Source organism: Azolla caroliniana, unplaced genomic scaffold (genome assembly GCF_043228905.1).
Source record: "Azolla caroliniana isolate FFs.n. ecotype wild unplaced genomic scaffold, voAzoCaro1.0.p SCAF_12, whole genome shotgun sequence".
Classification (NCBI taxonomy): domain Eukaryota; kingdom Viridiplantae; phylum Streptophyta; class Polypodiopsida; order Salviniales; family Salviniaceae; genus Azolla; species Azolla caroliniana.
Genome location: NW_028230447.1, coordinates 3,850,515 through 3,874,248, shown reverse-complemented (window position 1 = coordinate 3,874,248; position 23,734 = coordinate 3,850,515). Strand labels below are relative to the sequence as shown.

General features: G+C 36.6%; 3 protein-coding genes across 4 annotated transcripts; 2 read left to right on the top strand and 1 right to left on the bottom strand.

The window, feature by feature from the left end:
* The first annotated feature begins 3,996 nt into the window (after window positions 1-3,996).
* On the top strand, window positions 3,997-7,979 carry LOC147856863 (uncharacterized). 2 transcript variants are annotated; one of them, XM_087328448.1, is made up of 3 exons: window positions 3,997-4,175; window positions 4,773-6,330; window positions 6,414-6,600. In XM_087328448.1, exons 1-3 carry the CDS (start codon window positions 4,066-4,068, stop codon window positions 6,462-6,464), a joined length of 1,719 nt encoding a protein of 572 aa, XP_087184574.1. In that variant the 5' UTR covers window positions 3,997-4,065; the 3' UTR covers window positions 6,465-6,600. The 2 variants fall into 2 exon arrangements, with proteins under 2 accessions (XP_087184574.1, XP_087184573.1); XM_087328447.1 differs by having other exon boundaries at window positions 4,773-7,979.
* A 2,322-nt stretch (window positions 7,980-10,301) lies between these two features.
* On the top strand, window positions 10,302-14,437 carry LOC147856862 (uncharacterized). Its single transcript, XM_087328565.1, has 6 exons — window positions 10,302-10,445; window positions 11,215-11,331; window positions 11,763-11,859; window positions 11,941-12,062; window positions 13,926-13,975; window positions 14,056-14,437. The coding sequence occupies exons 1-6, from the start codon at window positions 10,404-10,406 to the stop codon at window positions 14,096-14,098; spliced, it is 471 nt and encodes a 156-aa protein (XP_087184691.1). The 5' UTR covers window positions 10,302-10,403; the 3' UTR covers window positions 14,099-14,437.
* Window positions 14,438-16,237: 1,800 nt separating this feature from the next.
* Window positions 16,238-23,734, bottom strand: LOC147856861 (uncharacterized). Its single transcript, XM_087328386.1, has 3 exons — window positions 23,635-23,734; window positions 19,583-19,815; window positions 16,238-17,820 (listed from the first exon to the last, which is right to left on the bottom strand). Exons 2-3 carry the CDS (start codon window positions 19,710-19,712, stop codon window positions 16,673-16,675), a joined length of 1,278 nt encoding a protein of 425 aa, XP_087184512.1. The 5' UTR covers window positions 19,713-19,815; window positions 23,635-23,734; the 3' UTR covers window positions 16,238-16,672.

The following is a 23,734-nucleotide window of genomic DNA, read 5'->3' as shown; positions in this document are numbered from 1 at the left end:
TGTTACCTACGACTATAAATCTAGCCCTAAAGAGATTCATATGTGAATGAAGTATCTTGGCAATTGTTATGCTTGATTTTGAGAAAGCGTATGACCCGTGTTGATTGGGACTTATTGCAAGGTACATTGGGTAAGTTTGGTTTCTTTCAAGAGTGGATTATAGGTATTGCTTCCTTATATTGTGCAACATAAAATAGTTTCATTGATAGGGAAAAATCGTTCTTTCTTTAACACCTCATGATTAGTTAGACAGTTGTTGCTCTTTGGCTCCTTTTCTAATTATTTTCTTTGTTGCGGCAATGATTGCCTTTTTTTACTGTCAATGACATGGTCTTTGTTGATTGATTGTCTTGTTTTCAAGTGCAAAGTTAAGACAAGTTGAATTGGCCCTCTCTACATTTTGCAAGGCTTTGGGTGTACTTGTTAACTAGAATAAATTGATAGCACTTTGGGTTGGGGATGAGGACCCTACATTATGGAAACGACATCCTCAAATTTGATGGATTCCAAGAGGTGGCCCAGTTCGCTATTTAGGTTATACAATCAACAATGATTTATGATATGAGAATCAAGTGGCACCCTTGTTAAGGACATTAAGGAAAAATTTGTTGTTGTGGTGTTTAACCTAGCATTCTTTTGAAGGTTGGGTAGTAGTTGCAAACCAAATTTTATCGACAACAACATGGTATATGTTGTCTTGTTTGATATTTTCTAAATCATGTATGTTCCAAATACGAAGTTTGATACAAAACTTCTTGTGGTTTGGAAAAGTTGAGGGTCATGCTTGATCCAAAGTTAGATGGAATGTAATTACCTTACCAAAGGAGGAGTGAGTTTTAATGATCCAATAGAGTAGACCCAAGCATTGTTAGCGAAGTTTTTTATTAGAAGATTTACTCCTAGTTAGGATACACGGGGATTGGTGATTTGAACAACACTTGTTTGCTCTATGTCCCTTGTGATGCTAAGTCTCTGGACTATGCTTTCGGCACTTGGTTGGGAACGGTGTCGTGATGTGGTGTGTTCAGTGGGAGAAAAAGTGTGGTTCCACGCACATTACACAAACACTTGTAAATATGAAAATTTGCGTAAGGCCTAGTGGCATTTGAATACATACAAAGGGGTGCAAGTAGGGTTTGAACCGTGCACCTCCAAAATGGAAGACATTTAACTTACCAATAAGGCTACTATAAAATGCTTTATGGTTTGTGTATTTCCTTTTCATATTCAAATTACATTGGAAACAACCATATAAAACCGTGTGCACAAAACCATGGTTCCAAACCCATGGTTTTGTGTATGTCACAAGCAAAGCCATGGTTTTGTGCATGAAGAAACCTATAAAAACCCTAGTAGCACACATCCTCCCCAATCCAAGACCCCGGTGGTCCCGCTCGAGTAGCACAAGTACGCACGAATCTTCGTGACAACAGTTCATGTAATTCCATTTGTGACAATACAGTTTTTAGGAAGAAGGAAGGAGATGCATCCATTATGGGAATTATCGAGTAGCATCACCAGATGCTACATTTGGAAGGCTCGTTGCTCCTCCATTTTTCATCAAGTTAGGTTCTCATTAGTTGCAGTGGTGTGTAACATTTAGTTGCACATGCCCCATACTTTAAAAGGAAAGTGCGATGGTTTATTGGAGATTACAATGATAAAATTGCTCAACGACTCCAGTTTATTACTCTCTAGAGAGATACTCCATTTCTATCCTTCAAAGATAGTAAGCCCATTATGGCATTTTCAAACACCAAGATGTTTGTTCCCTTCGCCAATCACTCGAGAATCACATCTCTAATTATATTTCTTTATTCAATGAATGATATTTTTTATGAAATAAAATGAATTTAACAAACCAAAATAAATGAAACTCAATAAATAAGCAACAAGTTAAAACATGAATCTTGTTATCAATACACGTAAGAACCTCAAATCAAATAGATTGATTTTTTTGTCTTCAAAATATCTATATCATAGGTTGATGCAACATAGAGAGATCTCTGAAGCAAGGGAAACATCTCATATATAGATAGATAGATAGATTCAATTATTGTCCGTGGAGGTCAAATATGACCTATGAGATTTAAAATATTACATTTCAAGTAATACATGTGAAAGTGAGTAGTGACCCTCGATGTTCAAGAACATTATGAATGAAAAGTAAACATTTTCATGCTTGTGTGCACGATAGACATAGAGAGAGAGAGAGTGTGTGTGTGTGTGCAAGAGAGAGAGAGAGAGAGATCATCTTATCACCTCATAGGTCAAATATGACCTATGAAACAAAAAAAAATTCTTTTCTTGTAGTAACCATCACATATAGGAGACAAATGCATGCATCATGTTTGATAAATGAAGGAAAGAAGCCTTGAGTGTGGTCAAAGGTGGGGTATTATAGTAGAGTGTGATATTTGTCCTTAAAAAAACTTGTTGAAGGGAAAGGGGGGTTTGGGGGATGCCAATCTAGTATGTATCATTCTCATGAAAGTAATGATTTTGCCTATTTGAGATTATCCTCTATTGTGGAAGTTACGCTTCTCAAATGTTTGATTATATGCTCAAACAAAGAGCAATCATACATGCCAAGATGGCAAGAAGTTAAGTTGGAAAGATTTGTACATTGTGTAACCAAAACTGGGTAACATTCACAAGTAGTGGCTTATGCTTGACATTATGTACTCTTCACATCTTTAAGGTTTGGGTTTGGCCATAATGACATACGTAGTCATCTAGTCAATTAACGGTTGAACTTTAGGATGTTAAAAATATGTGTTACCATTAGGGAATTATCACATGTACAATTATTTAGTAGGATAGATACAATTAATCAATATGAATACGTAGAGAGCCCTAATGAGTGTGTGCTCGAGCTTCATATCTCAACAAATAAGTAGAGACCAATGTTTGACAACTATATCTACAAGCCATATTATGACTAGGGTAGATTGGAAGTCTAGAGAGGCTAAACAATATCGTTTTATGGAGTTCATGTTATGCATGATAAGAAACAAATATAGTCAAACCTCTTTCTCGAACATGCAAACATATACATATGTGTAGAAACTTTTACTACTAGACCTCTAATATCTCAACTTTCACTACTGAACTTCTAATATCTCAAACACGCATACATATACAAAAACATGCATACCTTGAAAGGGCGGTTTGAGGATATTAAAGGTGAGACAGATGTTGTAGTGTTGCAACGCCTCGAATTTATTGCCTATTGGAAGAATGCCCCTTTTCTCACATTACAAAATTCAAGACCTAAATGGTGCTTAGCACCACCAGTATGAGTGTTCCCACCACCAATCACATAACTTGGTTAAGGAGTGGTGGAGTGTTCATACTATTTATCCTTGAGGGATGGGACCTAAGGAAGAATGCAACATATCAATGGTGGCTTGACGGTAGGTCAGCTTTATTGTAATAATTGTTTATAACTAATGAAAGGATATTTTCCAGGAAAAAATACAAAAATACAAAAACATGCATTGTTAGGCCTTGTTCTCAAACATACATACATATACTCATACACACACATGTATTTTGAACTTCTTCCTCAAAGATACATACATAAATACTCAAAAGATCGTATTATTGGACCTCATTCTCGAACACACATACATTTACACTCAGAAACATATATCATCAGACCTCTGTCTCGAACATACATACATACATATGTACGTACAAAAACATCCACCCATCCATCCATCCATACAAATACATACGTACGTACGTGCAAATACATCCATCCATCTATACAAATACATACATACATACGTATGGACACACATACAATTTTATACAAATACATACGTACGTGCAAATACATCCATCCATCTATACAAATACATACATACATACATACATACATACATACATACATACATACATACATACATACATAAATACATAAATACATACATACATACATACATACATACATACATACATATAGCTCAGAGAAGTTTCTTTCTACTACTACTCTGTCTTTCTAGTATATATGTATATATCTCGGAAAGGCACAGAATTTCGAATGGAAGCAGATGATCGATGAGGCGATGGTGCCGTCGGGCTCTCTGCCCTTTCCAACCTCTCAGAAACACAGAGCAGAGTATAGATGGGCAGAACTTCGCCATTCTTCTTCTTCCTCTCCTTTCACGGTATGTCTCACTCTTCTTCTTCTTCTTCTTTGCTGCATGTGTTTTGAATCCATATACTTACATGGATATGGAATTAGACTTCATAAACGTTGCTCTACAAGAACTAGGAATTGAAATTTCGCAGAAAGAAAGCTTATGCCGACGTATTTAGTTATAGGCTTTCAAAAGAATTTCATTCAGAAGAACTTCTCCATTCAAAAGAGAACTTCATCCAAAGGAGAACTTCATTAGAGGAGTTGAAAATTCGTTTGGAGTTTAGGAAGCTTGCATTTCAAGGAGCAGAAGGATTCCTGTGCTACTTTCTTAGTTATTCTAATAGCTCTCAAAACTTTACATTTCAAAGAAATGCAACAAATTCGTGTATGATCTTCATGTGTGAGTGTAGGTCTCTTCTGCCACTCGTTTATTTTATGACAATTGAAACGTTTGCATTAAAAGAGGTGCACAAATCTTTATGATGATCTTCAATGTGCAGGAACAGCAGCAGAAAATTCTCTTGCTTGTTTATATATATGTGTATATATATAGCCTTAAAACACTTTGCATTTAAAGAAAAGCATAAAAAACGAATCTTTATGATGACCTTTGATTGTGCAGGAAAGCAGCAAAAAGGTTCTTTTGTGCAGTGGCTGAGCTGGAAGAGATTGTCCAGGTAGGGATAATCAGTAAGGGCGACAAGACGAATTCATGTGGAAATGAGGATAGCAGCATTGGCAAGGAAAATGACATGAATGATGATTGTGTTGTTGATCATTCTTCATCTCTTCTTAAATCTCGACTATGTAATATTCTAAGGAGTGGAAGTTGGAATTCAAAGACCCAAGCTTTGCTTAAACCATTCTCAAAAATTCTGACCTCAAGTCTCGTTGTCAGAGTTTTGAATGGCATCAATGATATTGGAATGGCTAAGAATTTCTTCAATTGGGCTGCAGAACAAGATGGATATAGTCATGACATCTATGTATATAATGCATTCATGATGAAGCTGGGTGTAGCCAAAGAATTTGTGAGCATTTGGGAACTATTAGATGAGATGCGTCGGGAAGGTTGTATTGTAACTAACACAACCTTTTCTATCATCATCCAGTCTTATGGAAAAGCAGGTTGCTTGGAAGAGTGTTGGAGGACAATTGAAAAAGCAACAAACTTTGGTGTTAAGCCGGATGTGTATATATATACAACCCTTCTGGGTGTGTTATTTAGTGTTGGAAAATTAGACAAGGCAAAGCAATTATTGAATCGGATGATTCGATTCAATAAGACATTAGACATTCGGACATGGTCCACTGCTATCCATGGTCTTTGCAGGAATGGGAAAATGCAGGATGCACAGGTATTCTTGGACAAGATGCAAGACCATGGATGCACACCTAATGTTTACATCTACAATGCAATGATCTTGGGGTTTTCTAGAACAAATTGTCCAGAGAAATCAATTGCTCTTTTTGATACTATGCAAAACATGGGTTGTAAACCTGATTTGTACACCTACAACACAGTTATTCAATTGTATTGCGGTCTTGGTAAATTTGCTGAGGCTGATAGTCTGTTCTCTACCATGACAAATGCAGGATGTGAACCGAATCAGGTCACTTACAACTTATATCTCAGTGGGCTCTTGAAAATGGGAAAGAATACTGAAGCTGATGAGTTTTTTAAGAAGATGCAGAGAGAACGATGGACAGATCAGATTAGTTACAAGATTTACACTGTCCATCTACGAAGGTTGAAAGATGTTGATAAGCTTATGTCTCTGTCTAAACATATGAGTACAAGGTACGGCAATGTAAGTGTTGAGATATGCAATGCTATACTTCAATATTTCTCTGAGGGTTGTGATTTAAACAAAGCCGTCCAATATTTTAAGGAGGAAATGGTGAAGTTGACAGCTCCAGATGAATTTTCTTATGCTTTGTTGTTAAATGCCCTTTGCAAACTAGGGGATTTCGATGCAGCGAAATCAGTTGTTAGGGAAATGTTCGAGAGAGGTTATAAGCCGACAGACCTCAACTATAATCCTCTTATAATTAGCTTGTCCTTACAATCGAAAGAAGATGAGGCATTGAAGCTTTTTGAGGAGATGAAGGAGAAAGGAATACAGCCGAGCGCTGTAAGCTGTGAGCATTTGCTAAAAGCCCTCAGCAAGGCAGGAAAGGTAGATGTTGCATTTGATATTTGCAGGCATATTGCTCAGAGGCAACATGCTGTGAAAGACCCAATACTTTTGCTGTTTATTAGGTGTCTCTACAAACTGAACAGGTTAGAAGATGCCAAGTCTCTTATCAGTGAAATGCAACATAGCGGGTGTTTATCAAAGCAAAGAAGGTTCAAGTGTGCTTTGCGAGCCATGTTGGATGGGAACATGCAAGAAGCAGAGTGCTTTTTCAAGGATCCATTAGGAAGGAAAGTTCCAAATACGATATCCTACACCTTGAGGATAGAGGGTTGCTGCAAGAAGAACCAAATTGATGATGCGAACACGATTTTGTTAGAAATGGAAGAGTTAGGGTGTGCGCCAAATGCTTCATGCTATGGCCCAATTATAACAGCCTTAAGTCGACTTGGGAGGCTTCAAGAGTCTTTTACTCTCTTTGAAAAGATGGTCGTCAGGGGAATAGATTCAAGTATAATCTCTAGTAATCTAATGAAAAGGTTGTGTGAGGTAAAGATGGTTGATGAAATATTGAAGCTTGGCAAGTACATTATCACCAAGAAGTTAACAGTGCAAAAATCCAGTATCAGCTTTCTGATCGAAAATGGCAACTCACCAGATGGTGTAAAAGAGCTTTCACAACTATTGCATGACCTAAGAGAGAGTGGTTGTCTTCTGCCACGTGTCTAAATTTTCAGGATGCTCTAGTGTAGCAGCTGTATGTGCTCATCTTGAAATAATGCTTCAATGGTCATGTAAAGCAGCATTTTGTATACAATCTGAGAGCATCAAAGCATTCTTCTTGTACATTAGAGTTTTGTGGGTTGGAGTGAATCTACTCTCACAATAGTGGGGGATTAAGATGTGACAAACAATTATCCAGAAGGTGAGCTTCAATGATGCGCATTTATGACGATTTATTAAGCTTCACATTGGCATCATAGACAGTGCAATCGCCCCTTACAAACTTCAAGGGCGGTAATTTGTAACATGTGATGTGATAACTTTCACACAAAGGTTAAGAGGGATAGAATTGACACTATTCCAATTGGCCCTAATGTCTTGTGTTTTATCAGAAGTAACCTGATTGGCTCCAAAGTAGTAGCCAGATGTATGCACACATAGGGGCCTCAAACCATAGGGTCACACAACGGCTGTAGCTATTTAATAGGTACTCACTATTGTCCATACTTGCTAAATAAGTCAAAATAGAGGATGATGATGTGACAACTTGGGAGGATATGATTCATTGTTGTGATTCTTCGGCATATTGCAGTGCAGTTGGGTATATCTTAAATGCCAACTTTACTATGGTAAGTATACTTCACACCTCTACCTACACCTAGTTGGGTGGATTTTGTTTTGCAAAACATATATACATTGCACCTTGCTTGTGAGCTCTCCCACTATAATTATGTTTATCTTTAAGATCCCACACACCCTTATAGCGATTTGGGTACAAAGCTTTTTACAAAAAGATGGAGTTTGTATTTGAATTAAGTTGTTGTTCTCCATGCCCAAAAAAGACAAAGGGATTATTATGGCAAAAACCCCTTGATATGAACCAACTTCACTTAAAAGGGTTTTAAAGATTTTTCCCCCCTATTTGTTGTGTCTTTCTTGTTTTGAATTTATGACTTTGTTCCAATGATCATGTTGTCACTTAGCATCATCTTGCCAATTGTGTCGTCAAGGAGTGGAATTTGAGGAACATTATGTTTGTCATTGTAGTGTCTTTTATGAAATCAGAGGGAGATACCATTGCCTCTTTAAACAAGGCTTTGGCCCACTACACAGGGTAATGGAATATGAGGACCAACGATGCCTAGGACTTTTCTTGCTAGAGCTCAAGAGACATCGGGAAAAGTTGTTGAAGAATACAACCACACAAGCTCATCCACAAAGAACAATCACAACTTTCTTTAGCCCCATCACGGGATACACAAATGGGCTCCAGACCAAGACATAACAAAGGGGTTATAATTGATTGGGCAATAGCAATTTGCCGTGCACGTAGGCCCCGCCCCCATGGACCACAACCTTGACACCCTTGTCATCGATAGATAAAAGACATTATCTCCCGCCATCGTAGGTGCTTCCCTCGCTTCGGAGACATTTCCATTCTCACATGTGCCAAAAACCAGATTCCCTCGTTTCTTCTCTTTTCATCTTATTTACTTTTATATTTACTGTGTAGTATTTATTTTATTTTGATTTGTTCTCAAAGATGAGACAACACTCAAGATGTAATCTCTTATTTGGTCTTATAGGCCATTTTGGCCTCTTAAAAGACGTTAATATATCTTTCTTTCTTTCGACTTGCATTGCAATCTTTTCCCTTTGCCTTCCTCATTGTCCATCTAATTGTTAGTTGTTAATATGTGACATTGCTGCATTCAATGTTCCTTTTCGCATTCACTTTTTATTATTTTTTCTTTTGATGGTTCATGTAGGATCATTTGTGTAACCCTTGTTCAACTCGAAATTGTTAGCCTACTCAAAGTTATCTTGAGGTAAAACAATGTTGTGTTGATGTGTAAATTGTGAATTCATGTGTTGAGACAAAATCACGAAGGTTTTGATCTAGGAGACATGCAATTCCAAGGTTTTGAACTAGGGAAGATGAGCAAATAACAATGCAGATTAATAGGAGTTGGGTGAAAATGTTTTTGATATAGATTAAATGATTACATAAAGCAAATTTCAATAAAGATGCTTAATTATAGGGAAGAAAATTGGAACTCCTATAGCTTTGTTTACTTGTGGTTCCCCAAGGAACCCTAATAGAGGAGGGTTTGGGCTCATATGGATCATTCTTTTCTCTCCCAAGTAGTTTGATAGGAAATACCAAAAACTTGGGGACATTTTATAGGCATTTCTAAGGTTTTTCCCATTTATTATTAGTAAGAATTAAATATTATTAAAAGAGATCAACAAGTTACGAATGGAGCTCTACTAGGATTTTTGCATGAAACAACCCCTATAATATAAGGTTTAAGTGTGAACACCCAAGTATAAATGCTATAGTATGTATTGTGTTTCTTATTATTATCATCGTTCTCCATGTGTGATCCACTTGAGGAAAAGCCAAATTCTCCTGGGTGAATTTCTTCAAAACTTTTGTTCACTACGCCAACGAACCTTGAATACTTTGTCCCTTCATTGCTACTCAACCGTATATATTAGTTATACACTTCATGATAGTAGATCATCTCAAGAATCATTCCACAACATGCAAGATCATTATCATGAATCTTTAAGTAACCTAGAGCTTTTATTGTGTTATTTCAATATGAATAGCATGAACTTACTCCAACCTATAATTATGATTTATTTCATAGGCTGATTTATTTTGTCATGGGCCCAATTTTGGTCTTAGAAGATGTTAATATATCTTTCTTTCTTTCATTCATTCATTCTCTCTCTCTCTCTCTCTATATATATATATATATATATGTATTATGTGTCTACAAACCCTAATCTTCCATGATCAACTCATTATTAAAAACGTCTCGCAAACCAATGCCTTAAGCTGCTCAGTCATACCTCCGGTTGGGTTCCAGACTTCGGGGCCTAATGCCTAAGGAGGACTTGGTTCGCTAGCTTTTCTTCAGGAAAAACTGTGAGATTTTCAACCAATAGTACCAGAGCATAATAGGCTCTCTCATTGGGATATATATAATAACCCAAGAGGCATCAACATATGGATGACTAGCATACATGTTGGTGTCGAGAATTAGGTGTGATAAACGGATAACATCAAAGCTCAAGGATTTCGAATCGAGCCGAACCTATCTCGGCAGGTGCCAAAAAAATGATCACATTTTACACCCCCTAAGTGCAGTTCCACACTTCTTCTTCTTCTTCTTCTACAATAACATTTACTTAGAATGAGAGAGAGCAGAATTAATGTCTTAGCCTCTTCTTCTCTTCTTCTTCTCTTCTCTTCCTCTTCACCATTCCACACCATAACTAAACAAACAAACAAACCAAAGAGAACTCAGAACAGAACAGAAGGGTTTCGCCATCGCCATCGCCATCGCCATCGCCATCGCCGTCGCAGTCGCAGCGGAGGAATGGACGTCCTCTGCAGACAGACCGATCCAGAGCAGCACAGCGTAACGTGCCTTTCTTTCTTTCTTTAACCTATCGATGCGCGCACGCGCGCGCACACACACACACACACACACGCACGCACGCACATTTAGAAGAATATCTTTCCCGGATTTCCTGTAGCTTCATCTCAGGAATATGACCTGAGGTTTTTCGGCTCAAAACCGGTTCTTTTCCTCACTGCTTTCAACTCGTTTTTCTATGAGTTTCTTTGGAATTTCTAGCATCGAAGTCTAAACGTGATGCGTGTAAATTTCAAAATCTTAATGTTTCATGGCTAAGCATAAATTGGTTTTGCACCTTCTCAACAGATTGTTCTGAGATTTGTGTAGGCCTAAGGTGTCATTATTAAAATTCAATTCAGTTTTCACTACTTGTATAGATTGCTCTTAGAGTTTTTAGGCTTAATCTTTTGCAGCTATAACTCACTTTTGCTTTCTGAGATTGCCTGCTTGTCTTTGAAGTTGCAACTTGTTTTTTTATTGTGTTGTTTTTTGATTGAACTACAACTCTGAATCACTCGCTTTTTTGTCAATTGACCTATATTTCATCATTTTTGTGTTAACCATGCCACCAAGGCAAAAAAGGTTCAGACATTTTTAAAAGCCCTCGAGTCACAGGTTCTACTTACTAATTTAAGTGCTCTTGGTTTGTTTTTTTACAATGTAGACATATGAATACAAACTCTCATCATGCGTAAATTACCTGAATAAGAGTACTATGGATCACATGAATCGTTTATTTTCTTTATGTTCATGTCTCATTTGTTTTCAGGTATATATGTCAACAGACAATGACAAAGAGGTAGCACTGGCATCAGCTCCAGCTCTTCGACCTAATTTCTCTTCTAAAAATGTCACCAAAGAACAACTCGAAAAACTACAGGCATGCTAACATCTCTTTGATATAATCTTAGGAAGAAGAACATTTCAACTTTATAGATATATAATCCTCTATCTCCTGATATTAGTACAACCTCACAAAAACAAATTATATAAGAATGTCCTGGGATGAATTGAATTATCCCTTAAGCATATCTTAGATGGTGACTATGATAAAAATAAATAAGCTTCTTCTTCTTCTTTGGTATTGTTGCTATGTAAGTAGATAATTGTTACATCGAACATATGCCATCCATATCTATGTGTTAGATTTTCTGGATTTCCAGATTGGTTGCATCTCCTGTGTATGTTGTTTAAAGTTTGTGTGTGTTACTACTGTAATGATTATCTAGTGATTGTTTTTTTTTTGGATTCTCTGGATTAGTCAAATCGCCTGTATATCAGATTGAGCAAATTGTATGAATTATGTACCTATTTCCATGCGATGAGGTAGATGATACTATTGTTTTTTATATCATACAGGCCTTGAGGCAACGAAGGCTACAGTTGAAATGTACAAACAAATATCTGAAAAAAGGTTCAGTGCTCTTTGTTAATAAGTTTTTTATCATCACTAAGTAAGTTTTTCTAATTACATTCATGTGGTTTATGTTTCCAGCCCAACGAGACCATAAAAATGTGGAGATTCCGAAATTAGATGGTTGCTATATTCATGATGCCAAAGCGAATGACAACATTCACATTCACAGAGGGAGTCTTCTTGATGCAAACAATAATAAGGTAAGTCTTATGTTTTGTTTCTATGATGGCAAGTGTCATCATATCATAATAGCATGTGGCTTTTCGCTCCACTAACCGTTCCATATTGGATCACCCCATTATAATTGTTTCAGAGGGCAGTAATTGCAGTTTCAGTGATCAAACATCAATCCTAATTGTTGATTATTCATGATTACATTTCAAGACATTTAGTTTTGGAAGCTAGAATAGAAGCCATTTTTTGTTTGCCACTTGAATTGACGAGTTAACATAAACTGTTTTAATCTTTGTCACGTCTCATAGTTCATTATGGTTTTTCTTTCTATCTCCCACCAAAGACTTTGGAATTTACTTCTGCATCATTTGCATCTTTTTTCTCTTTGAGATTCGGAACATTATGCAACATCTAGTTGACAAGACTTCTTCATGTTTTCCTCTCCATTTGTAATAAACCATTGTGAGAGCCTCATGCAAACTAGAGAAGCAACATCTGTCCCTTCGTTCTATCGTCAAAGATACGAAAACAATGAACTTTAGTTCTAAGCCTTTTGTACACTATCTACTAGTGCAACATGTCGTCCTTAAGCTTGTGCACACAAGCTCTTAGGCAAAGGGATCACTCTCTAATGCACTCATAGAATGATAGAATAATGTAATCACATATAGGATATGAAATGACAATAATGAGGATGCAGGCATGGATGGGATGAAATGAGATGTTGGGAAGAAATACTGATGGGGGTGGGGATCTTTATATTAGCATTTTGATTTGGTCTTATAAAGGTACGAAAATATAATATAGGCACTATATATGTCATCGCCACTAAGTGTGGAAAATTGTAATGTTTTAAGGTTGTGTAGTCTTGGAAAGTTGGGACATGTAAGGTTGGAAGAGATTGCATGCATTGCCCATGCGTTGTATGTGAAATGGTTCCTTCCAATATCTTTAGCAAGTCAACACTGATATTGGGATGTATAGTGTTGTCTCTCGTCATTTTCTCATCTAGTTCTCTTGTCTCAAGTTCTTGGATTGCGCCTAGGTAACTTTCTCTTCTGACACTGTTTATCCATCCAATACCCCTTAGCCCTTCCCTATAGGGTCCTAATTTAATCCTATCCAACTGTCCTTTTTCCCTCTCCAATTTTCCAACATCTGTGACATCCAACTAGTTTGTCAGTTGTTTCGTCTGAGATTCAGTATGAGATTTCTGGAGATTTTAAGATATTATGGAGTGGATCCTGAACTCATTCAAATCTGTTATACTCTTTGCTCCTAACCCAAAAATTCGTAAGTTATAATGCAGTGGATTCTCAACTCATTTAAAATCTATTATACTCTATGATCCTATCCCGAAAAATAAAGGAAAAAGTCTGAAATGCCCGAGTTTTTCTTTATTCTCGCAAATGCCCCTCAGTTTTCCTTATTTTGTCAAATGCCATTTTCAACCCTTGGCCAATTATATTTGCTATTTCAGAACTTAAATGATCAATTTATTACCATAATTTTTATTTTGTTGGTTGAATCATGGCCTTCCTTTAGATGATGAGTACTTAACAGGCGTTCAGGCAAATAAAGACAAACTCTGGAGTTTTGAAGTTTTCCCTTTTAAGAAAGATGGAGTGAGAGGGTTAGGAGAGGCCATGTGACTTTCAGAGAACATTCATTCAGTCCATCAGAAATATCGTTACCTTCCTGCTTTTCATCTTGGAATTGCTTGTTAGAAGGGTCAGATGGACATATATCAGTAAAATGTTGATAATATGTTTCTTTACCTGTATTATATTTGTTATTTATAATTACAATTAGTGTTATAGCTATTAATAACAGAAGAGCATGATACTGTTACTGGAATTATCAATATCTTATTTTAGTGTTTATAACAGAGAGATAATTCAAACATTCCAAGGAAAAAGCCACAAAAACTGCGCTGGGGGTATGTATTTTGCATTTGAAAATGTCTTTTTCTAGATTTCACATGATTAAAATGGCCATTAATTTAGTACCACATTTCAGGCTCGATACAAAGGCTAGGTGGGAGCAGAAAGGAAATATGTAAGTGAGAATTCGAATTCTAGGAGTCCAGTTCCTCCTAGAATCAGATGGTCGCTCTTGTCAAGGTTGTATATTACCCTTTAGAATTTGATTGGTCATAGGTTCCAGTTCTATTTGGGAGGATCATGACAACACAATGTTTCTGTTGTTTATCTTGAAAATTTTCAATGAAACCTATAAGCACCTTGAAGAGGTGTTGTTGCTATATTTATTATCATGAGCCTATAAGAACCTTGTCTCACAAGTTATGGTAAAGAACTTTACTTGTAAATATGGTGCGAACATTCCACTTGGATGTCTGGTCATCAGCAATATATAAGGTCTTCATCTGAGTCCTACCTTTTTTGTGTAAACACAGATTACAACAGGTTTGATAATGATATGTATATATAATCATATTATATTTTGAAACTATGAAAACTTCCAAATTGTCACCTGGCCTCCATGTTGAGTTTTTTCCCCCAAGATTCACACACAGTGGCAAACTTCATTTTTGTTTAACTATGATGCGAAGAGATATACATTGCATTTGGATGTTTGGTCATCAGCAATATGTGAAGTTATCATCTCGATGCTACCTTTTTTTATGTGAAATAGAGTATTAAAGATTCGATAATGATGTGTATTGTGAAACTATGGAAAACTTCCAAATTGTTACTTGATGTTGAGTTCTTTTTTTCCCAAGATTTCAAGCACAATGGTACTCTGTTTGAGCATTATTTTGTTCAACTCTTAAGAGCAACATTAAAGACCAATGGAGTTGCATAAGGTGCTCTTGTTCTTGGAAGTGTATCAATCAAGAAGAGAGAATGAAGCTGGACATTCAACTAAAAGCCGATAATGGGCCAAATGGTTTAGTTGAAGTTTGGAATGTAGTGGGAAGAATATGCCACCAATACGGATCTTCTAGTTGATAGGTGGATTTAACTTCTGGTTGTCTCCTTAAAAACATCGTTTGAATCTTCTTAATCTCATTCCATGCATTATGAGGGATAGTGCCTCCCCATATCTACTCTATTATCAAGTTGTAGCTATTGCATTGGTGCTTTCTCCCCTATTGTGAAACAAGGCCTTTTGGCATTTTTCACCCTTCACACATGCCAAATCATGACATTGGTTGTTAGACGTGCACATATTGCTATACTGAATTCTAGTTTTGATTTGAGGCTTTGCTTGGGGTTGATTGGAAATTTGCAAATCGTTAAGGATATGCCGAATTAAAAAGAAATTATGCACATCACCAAATAATTAGTAAGCACAAGAAGCTTGGGTAACTTGGGTAACTTGGGTTGTAGTTTTGTCTTCATTTCAAAGCTGAAGTATATATATTTTGGCAGGCTATGGTCAGAGTAGCTTTGCTCTAAGCATTTACTTGGCAGGTTTGGCAAATTCTCCTTGTTGGAGATTTCAAAGAGGGTGACATGAGTTCACCATTTGTAGGTTTACATGGCATAATTCTCACTATTTGCTTGCCTTTAATTCCACATGATGGTTTACGTCCATTACAAGGTCACAAGGGAGAAAGGATGCAAAGGCTACCTTCATGGTTTTCAAGTTCAAATATTTGCATTACCTTTTATTCCACATGATGGATTATGTCCATTACAAGGCCACAAGGGAGAAAGGATGCAATGGCTACCTTAATGGTTTTCAAGTTCAAGTTTTCTTTAGGGGGGGTACTTTCTTGGCATATCAAGCATGCAATTCATGTTGAAGCCGTATACTAATAAAAAAATTGATAGGTTTAACAAGAGATATAATTAAACATCTGTAGTTAAAAAACATCAAAATGGATCTTTATTTCACACAATGAACAAGCCAACCTGATAAGGTTAATTGAAGAAATACTAGCTCAGCATCTGTGGAAGAAATTTCAAAAAAAACCACAATCATGCTGTCCTTTGACAAAAAAACTACAGTTTTATCACAGAATTTATGACATAGTTTTAGCCATTTTGCCAATTGAAAAGGACTGAATAACTACAATTAGAAGTGTGTTTCTCAATTTCAGTCCTGTGAGCATAACCATACTGAGGAAAGAACATTGCTGAAGCTAGATGTATGTGTTCTCAACCCCTACCTTCTAGGTGATGATTCAGTCAATTGAATCAATGTCTAACAAGCTTAAAAGGAAAGTCTATACTGTATCGATACAAAAATTATTAATATTTGACTCATTTCTTTTCACCAGATGAAAAATCTGTTCTACCAGAATGTGAAATATAGAAAACATCATCAGCACAATGGGAATATATTTAGTGTACACATCAAACCTGTTTCATACATGAACCTACCCCCGGAATTTAATCATAGAGATATATCTTAAACCTGTTTCATACATTAATCTACCCTAACAAATATCATCACATTTTAGCTGAGACCCACGGAAGCTTTGGATACACTATTTCTTCCAAACTTTGTGAAAACCACTTTCTTAACATTCTTTGATGATGTTGCAGAAATCTGTAGTTCTACAGAATGCAGCCATCGGCATCTGACTCACCCCTTGGGAGTGAATCCACAGGTAAAAAGCTCCAACCCATAGTGTACATGTTTCAAAACCTTTTTTGCCCACAATTTATCTTGGAGCTGAGAGCTGTGAATCATTCGATATCGACTCTCGTTGACTTTCTTTTGTAAAAACCACCTTCTCAACATTCTTCGAAGAAGTTACTGAAGCCTGTGGTTCTGATATTGAATATGCAGTACAAGGTAGCATTCGTATTTCACAATCCTTGTTGGTAGACAGGTGCTGACACGCCATAAACGTGTTTCTTTCCACTGTTTCAAACTCATTCTCTTTATCTTCAGCCTCATTGACACATTCAGAAGACAAAGACTGTTGCTTATCCATATTCTCTAATTGCACTGCATCTGTTGGAGATACTTGGCATTGGCTTGCAAGATTATCATCCCCTGACTCACTGGATAATTCATCAATATTATCCCAAATACCATCAAAATAATCCTTCAGAAAATCATTCCCTCCATTTGGGCCATCCCCCACCTCGGGAACATCAACAAAACTGTCTTCCTGCCCATCACTGTCGAGCCACATCTCATCATCATCACTGTCCACATTGTTTGGATCCAACCTATTTTGGATTGCCCTTTTACGTAGGACAAACACATTGAAATAGTAACTCACCAAATCCTTTGGATCCTTCAAGGGGAAAAATTTATACAGCTCCGCCCAAAAGGATGCAGGGTTATTCTGTACAGCCTGTCGGAAAAGCAATTCATCAGCTTCAGACCACCTTTCAGCTACAATCTCCCCCATTTCATGGAAACCCCACTTATAAAATGCATCCCCGAGTTCATCTTTTAAAGCCCTTCTGGTCTCCTCAATATGCTGTTTAACACTATCTATAGTACCAGAGATAGTAGAGCAGCACATCCCATAAGCAGCCTTGAAGCTAGAACTCTTTTCTGATCTAGTACTCTTTTCAGTTACAATAGGTTTTTTAAGATTTGGCCATATGTGCTCTCCAAGCCATTTCACGCTCTCCAGTTCAGGGGCTGTTAAGATTTGTGAAGGCAGTTCAGCCTGGAAATCCTGACCGATTGGGACTCTTTTATGTGGTGTAGTAAGCTCTTCATAATCTACTTCACAGGCAGGAGGAGCCACACAGTTGACAAGGTTCTTCTCACTCTCCTCAATTACATAGAAACTGGATGAAGATTGAGACAACCAAAAGGCTTGTGTTCCCATTTTATCTGCATTTCCTGCACAAGCAAAAGTAAGGAAGGTTGTCAACTTTCCAGACACACAGACAATAACCAGCAACATTTATGACTTCACAGTGACTTATACAGTTCAGATCTATTTAATGCTCGAAATTATGATTATTTATCACCAACATCCATTTCAGATTGATGTAAGACGATAAGATTTTTGTAATTATAAAGCAAAAATATTCTTTATCCTTTGTGTTCATATTTGTTTTCTGAGCTGTTTCCACCCATTATTCTGTACAACTGTAGATAGCTTGAGAAGACTTTTTCACTGTGCCCAAGCATAGAACAAGGGTAGGATGTCTCTAGTTCTCCCAACAAATTGAGTTTGTAGGGAAAACATGTATCCTCTTGAAAATAAATGGATTTTTGCTTCTATATAATCAACAAGAAACTGTCTATGGCACAGATATACAAATAAATACAGCTAATAGATCATAGATTGTTAACTCTCCCATAGTTTGGCTACTTTCTGTGGTCTCCCTTCTTAGCGCACACAATGGTCACAAAAATAGAACTATTAAAGGCTATAGAAAAGCCATTAAGATAAAAATACACACATCTATGCCTCATCACATTCAGCCATTCTATTGAATATTAAATAGAAACAGAAACATAGAAGAAAAAATCAAAGATTCCACTTGCCCCCTTAAGTAGCTATAGTTGCTGACCATTGTGAATATTTCACAACCTCAGAAAAACCCAGCGCAATCAAATTGATAACACTCTTTGCTTCCACCTTTCATAGAATCTGGGAGTCCCCATGAATTTCATAATCCTCTGAACCACAAATTTCGTCATCCTGTTATCATCAATTTTGTTCTTGTGCCCTCTTGTCATTTTCTATGTCATCTCAAGTTAAGTTCAATGCAACTGTTATATAATCATCTGAAATCGTCAATTTCATCAGTGTAGCAATTTCGTGCTTCTGCCTTTCTTGTCATTTTGATCTCATATCAAGGTGAGTTCATTGTAACCATTGCAGAAGTGTCTATAATATATCAAACGGATCATCTCGTGCATGATGTTCTAATCTTCAGACTGCTTGAGCAGTTCAACCCTCCACCATATTAACCACTGAATCCTCCGCTACTCTATATCTATGATGGTATCATCAATTCAGCTCTGCATTGATAAGGTAGACAACTACATTCATAGTGGACCTACCAACTCCCAATATTTACTGTGTCCGTTTATGATTATCCCAGACACTCCATGGGAGCACATATTACTCGAATAGCTAGGATCCAATGAGTAGACTCTGTTTAAATGATTTCCATCAATGCATGCTATCAGGTACCTTCCTTAGGGCAACGGATGGACATAATTAGTAGATGTGCATATCATGATCACAAACAATCATTCATATAGCACGGAACAAATTAAGCAGTTTCCTATTTCTTCAAATCTCCAAAAAGGCAATAGAGATTGGAAAAAAACCCATAGTTTATACTTAGAAGTCATGATAAATCATTTGTTGCTGTTATAAACCACAATATATTGAAGTTACAACAATGATTAGTAAAAATAGAAACCATCTAGAAAGTAAAAAGGTTTCTGAAACCTCTTTTTTAATAATATAAAGAAAAGGAATATGATAATCTTCAAACTTTGAAGATGAAATGGCACTCCAAAAATCATTATTTACCTTTAGTGTTTAACATAAAACCTAAGTCCAATATAAAAATATTATTTTTAAAGTGGGTTACAAAAAATCTAAACAAAAACAGGAAATTCAGAACTTAAGACTCACGTTCTTGCTCTTGATGTTGTTCTAAATGCTCATTATTTCTTAGACTTTCTTTTTCATTAGTCCCTTCTTCCTCCTTCGACTGATCATATTCTATCAAATCAACATGTTTTGTCTCTGCACTATCATTCATTGGAGGTTGAGGTTCATCAGATGCATCGATCCAAGCAGTTATGATCACACCTCTTGAAACTCATCAGGAAACTCCTTGAGTGAAAGTAATGAATACCTTTTCACTGCAAAATGAAAATTTATTGACATGGTTAAGCAAAATGAAAAAACTACATAGAGAGTAACTGTTTACAAGAGTAGAAAAATATTATTAAAACCAGAAAAATCACTTCCATTTTAAGGTTCAAACCCACTCAAAATTGCAGAGAATAAGTTATTTGAGTTTTGGTGATGAAAACAAAATATTGTAGCAGATCCACATGCATTTGATGCATCAATTAAATCTCAAGCTCCAACCCACAGATAATGAGCAATCACATGCAGAAGAAGGGCTTGGGGAAGACGCAAAGAGAAACGACAAGTAATAGTAAGCATTTGGAGACACAAAAATAAAAATAATGTGTAACATGTCGTGAATTTCTCGTTCTTGATTAGAGTCGTTGCAATTCTCATTATGAATAATTTTATTCTTTTGCATTTCTAAATCTAGGATCCATTTTAGAGTTAAAAATAATAGTGTTCATCTTTCTCGGAGGCTTATTTAGTGTTCACTCCATTTCTCGTCCTTGATTTTAAAATGAGCTTTTAGTATTAAGTTTTCTAAATGTGCGTAAGTCATGTAAACACATATTTGTTATCGTTACACAGACACATCAGTGCACTGGCAATAAACTCCATGATATACAGCCATATATGAAATCCAGTATTTCATCCTCAACAGATACCAGGAAACACTAGAGGCTCTGGAAGGGTGGCTCTATGATGAAGTGTTTTTGCACCTCCCTTGAGGTTCTAACATGTCAAATTTAGGAGACAAATTAGCAGATGAAAAGTTGACATTGGTTATCTTCCACTTCCATACTCAAGGTTTGCATGTTTCAAAGATCGCAACATTTTCCATTGTATGAAAGATGTCATAAGATTTGCTTCAGTGCACTGGCAGTAAACTCCCCAATACACAGGTAAAGATGGAAGCTGATATCCCATACTCAACCACACATACCAGGAAGCACTAAAGACTCTGGTGGAGTGGCTACGTCATTCAATGAGGAGCTCCAATATAGAGAGCGTGGTGAACAACGATGTATTTCCAAGTTATATGTGGAGATAAATTCGAAGAACCAAAATATTTTCCACTATATGATGATATTGTAATATCTGCTCACATGGGGAATGTAATATTATTAGAAGACTTCAATGACCTACATAATGGCTTCTAACAATGGCCAAGAACAAATGATTCGACATGTTACAACCTCAACGGAGGTGCAAAAACAGTATTACGTGATCAGCAGAGCCTTCCACCTGAGATACATAAGTTCATTATTTCTAGTAGACCTACTGTCTTGGCAGCAGATTGTGCAGATCTACACTTGAAGTTGAAGGATGTATGGCAAAAACATATGATTATGCACGTTACATTCCAATTTATTGAGAGACAGTTGATATGTAGATTTGTGAAGTATACAATACATGCTTGACTTAAATCCTGTCCCCTGCTTGGAGGAAATCACATGAGGGTTCAAGTCATTCTAATTTGCAGCCACAAATATTTTTTCCCACACTATAGTCAGCACTGCACCTACATATGGTAGAGCAACACAAAAAAATTGGTATGATTAGGAATGTCACAACACAAGGAGACACGTGTAATGAGAAGTGACTCATTATTTGTACACAAAGGCATGCACGATCAACCCTCCAATACTTTGTGAGGAAGAATATATCATGTCTGACAAAAGTTGAAGAAGATAGGTTGTTACTCGAAGATACAATTAGTGCTCCAAAATAATCATTAAATTGGATGATGAATGGAAATAAATCAGGCCCTGTTCCAATATACATTGGATCGTCCACAGGTGTAAAAGAATAGGGTGACATGAACTGATATCATTAAATTAGACAATGCTACTTGGTGGGAAGATAGCTCATTATAAGATCCTATTTTTTGTTGCAAATTTATCATCAGGCCCTCTTATGTGGAGAACAAAATGTCTCTCAGGCGCTCCATTGTGTGTTAGGACAGCTCAAGACCTCTCGATATCAGTTACAGATTAACATACGTACATATGCCAGCCCCACCGGATGAAGCACTATGCGCGTCAAACTGAGGGCAATGCAGAAATGCACCTTTGTGTCAGCTACTCTCAAGACTTTACCAACCCTACACTGGCTTCCTGTCCAAAGTATGGTTTACCTACAGATTAAATATCTTGACTTTCTCTCCTGATAGCAATCTTTTTTTGGAACTCAGTCTCATTCTACATCACATATTGATACCAAAAAATTCTCCAGCCATCCATAGCCTGGGATGGTGCTACATCTGCATCAATACCTAATTGGTTATGTCAATCATGATTTCATACAGGTTTCTTCATTTTTCCTTCTCAATGCATGCACAGCCTCTACATTGGGAGGGATCTGGATAATAGGATTTGGACAAGTTATCAACAGTTTTGCAAGGATTCTGAGCATGATTTCCAAAAGCTTGTAGGAATCCAAAGTGGTGATCATCTTGAACTTCCATTATGTGTGGCCTGTTCCAACAAGCTTGTGTCCAATAGCATTCAATGCCATCAGCGGGTCCACTTTGACTTGTTGACACCATCTACTTCACTGGCCAAGAAAACATGATCCGTCACTTAATCACAGCCACTTCAGTTGAACTCTCTTCCTGCTTTTGTAATAGTACACAGTGCATTAACTCCTCGACCACCTTATCCATTGAACAAAAATATAAGGATTATTAACCCTAACAGCTATGTCGTCCTACAGCATTATCTCTTTGATCTGCTTTTCCATTGATGCCAAATAAAGGAACAAATCCCCTTAATACATTGGTTTAGCAAATTGCCTTTCATTGCTTAAAACATGCTGCAGTTAATGTATCTGCATCAAATAGTGTACATCCACAAGAAACAATAACCTTATCCACATCTTAATGAGTGCTAATAGTTAATTTCAGGTTTTTCATAACAGGTATATAAACCTTGTTAATGTAAAGAAATCAATGGGTTACATAAATGCTATAATCGTAGAACTCAATTATCTTATTATAAAATGAGGCGTCAATAATCAATAGACCACACTTTTGTCGAACCTAAGTATATTTCTACCCGAATAATTTAAGATTAGCCACTGAGTCCAGACTTCATATATCATATGGCAATCCAATGTTGATGACTTGTAAAAAAAGAAAGCCATCAACGAAATAATTGTAATGGCATCTGGCAAGTGCAATAACAAATTGAATTCATTGACATTTCTAAATATAAGTAAACTACAGATTATTTCCAAAGGCAAGGGCTTATCTACAAACCATCTTGCAAATGATGTTTTTCAGTGAAATTCACTGAAATCACTGAATAAAGATAAACAAAGGTATTTATCTACAAAGCACCAAAGATGCAGAAACTTCATATATACATTCAATCTTACTGAAGAACCAATGTGTCTATTCAGAAAATATTCTCCTCCAAGCACCAAATCTTCCAAACCTTACTATGATCTTTCAAGGAATTAACTCTACAAAAGTTTTCTATTTTCTGAATACAACCTACAAACGTTTTTTCGCCAAATCAAATCTACATAACACCTTTTTTGTTTGTGTCCCAAACGTCAAAACTACAAACATGTTATCCATGTTTTTATATTTCCCAACCATCAAATCTACAAAAATGTTTTCAAAGAATACGTGCTCGGAACAGATAAGCCTCGATACCTGTTTCCTTGATATTTAAACATATATATACACAAGTGTACTGAATTTCTAGCACATTGGAGAATCAGCAAAGAAAACATAAGCAGGATGTTCTACATGGAAATACAGAGTTTAATAGGTTCAGAGAAACGTATAAGAGAAAGGAAGGAAGAGTTTCACTTACCTCAGAACAGCGAGGATGCAGAGATCGAGCTCCTCCGCCGGGAAGAAACGAACGCCATGTCTCTCGCAGACCTCAGAGATTCTCGCGAAAAAAAGAAAAG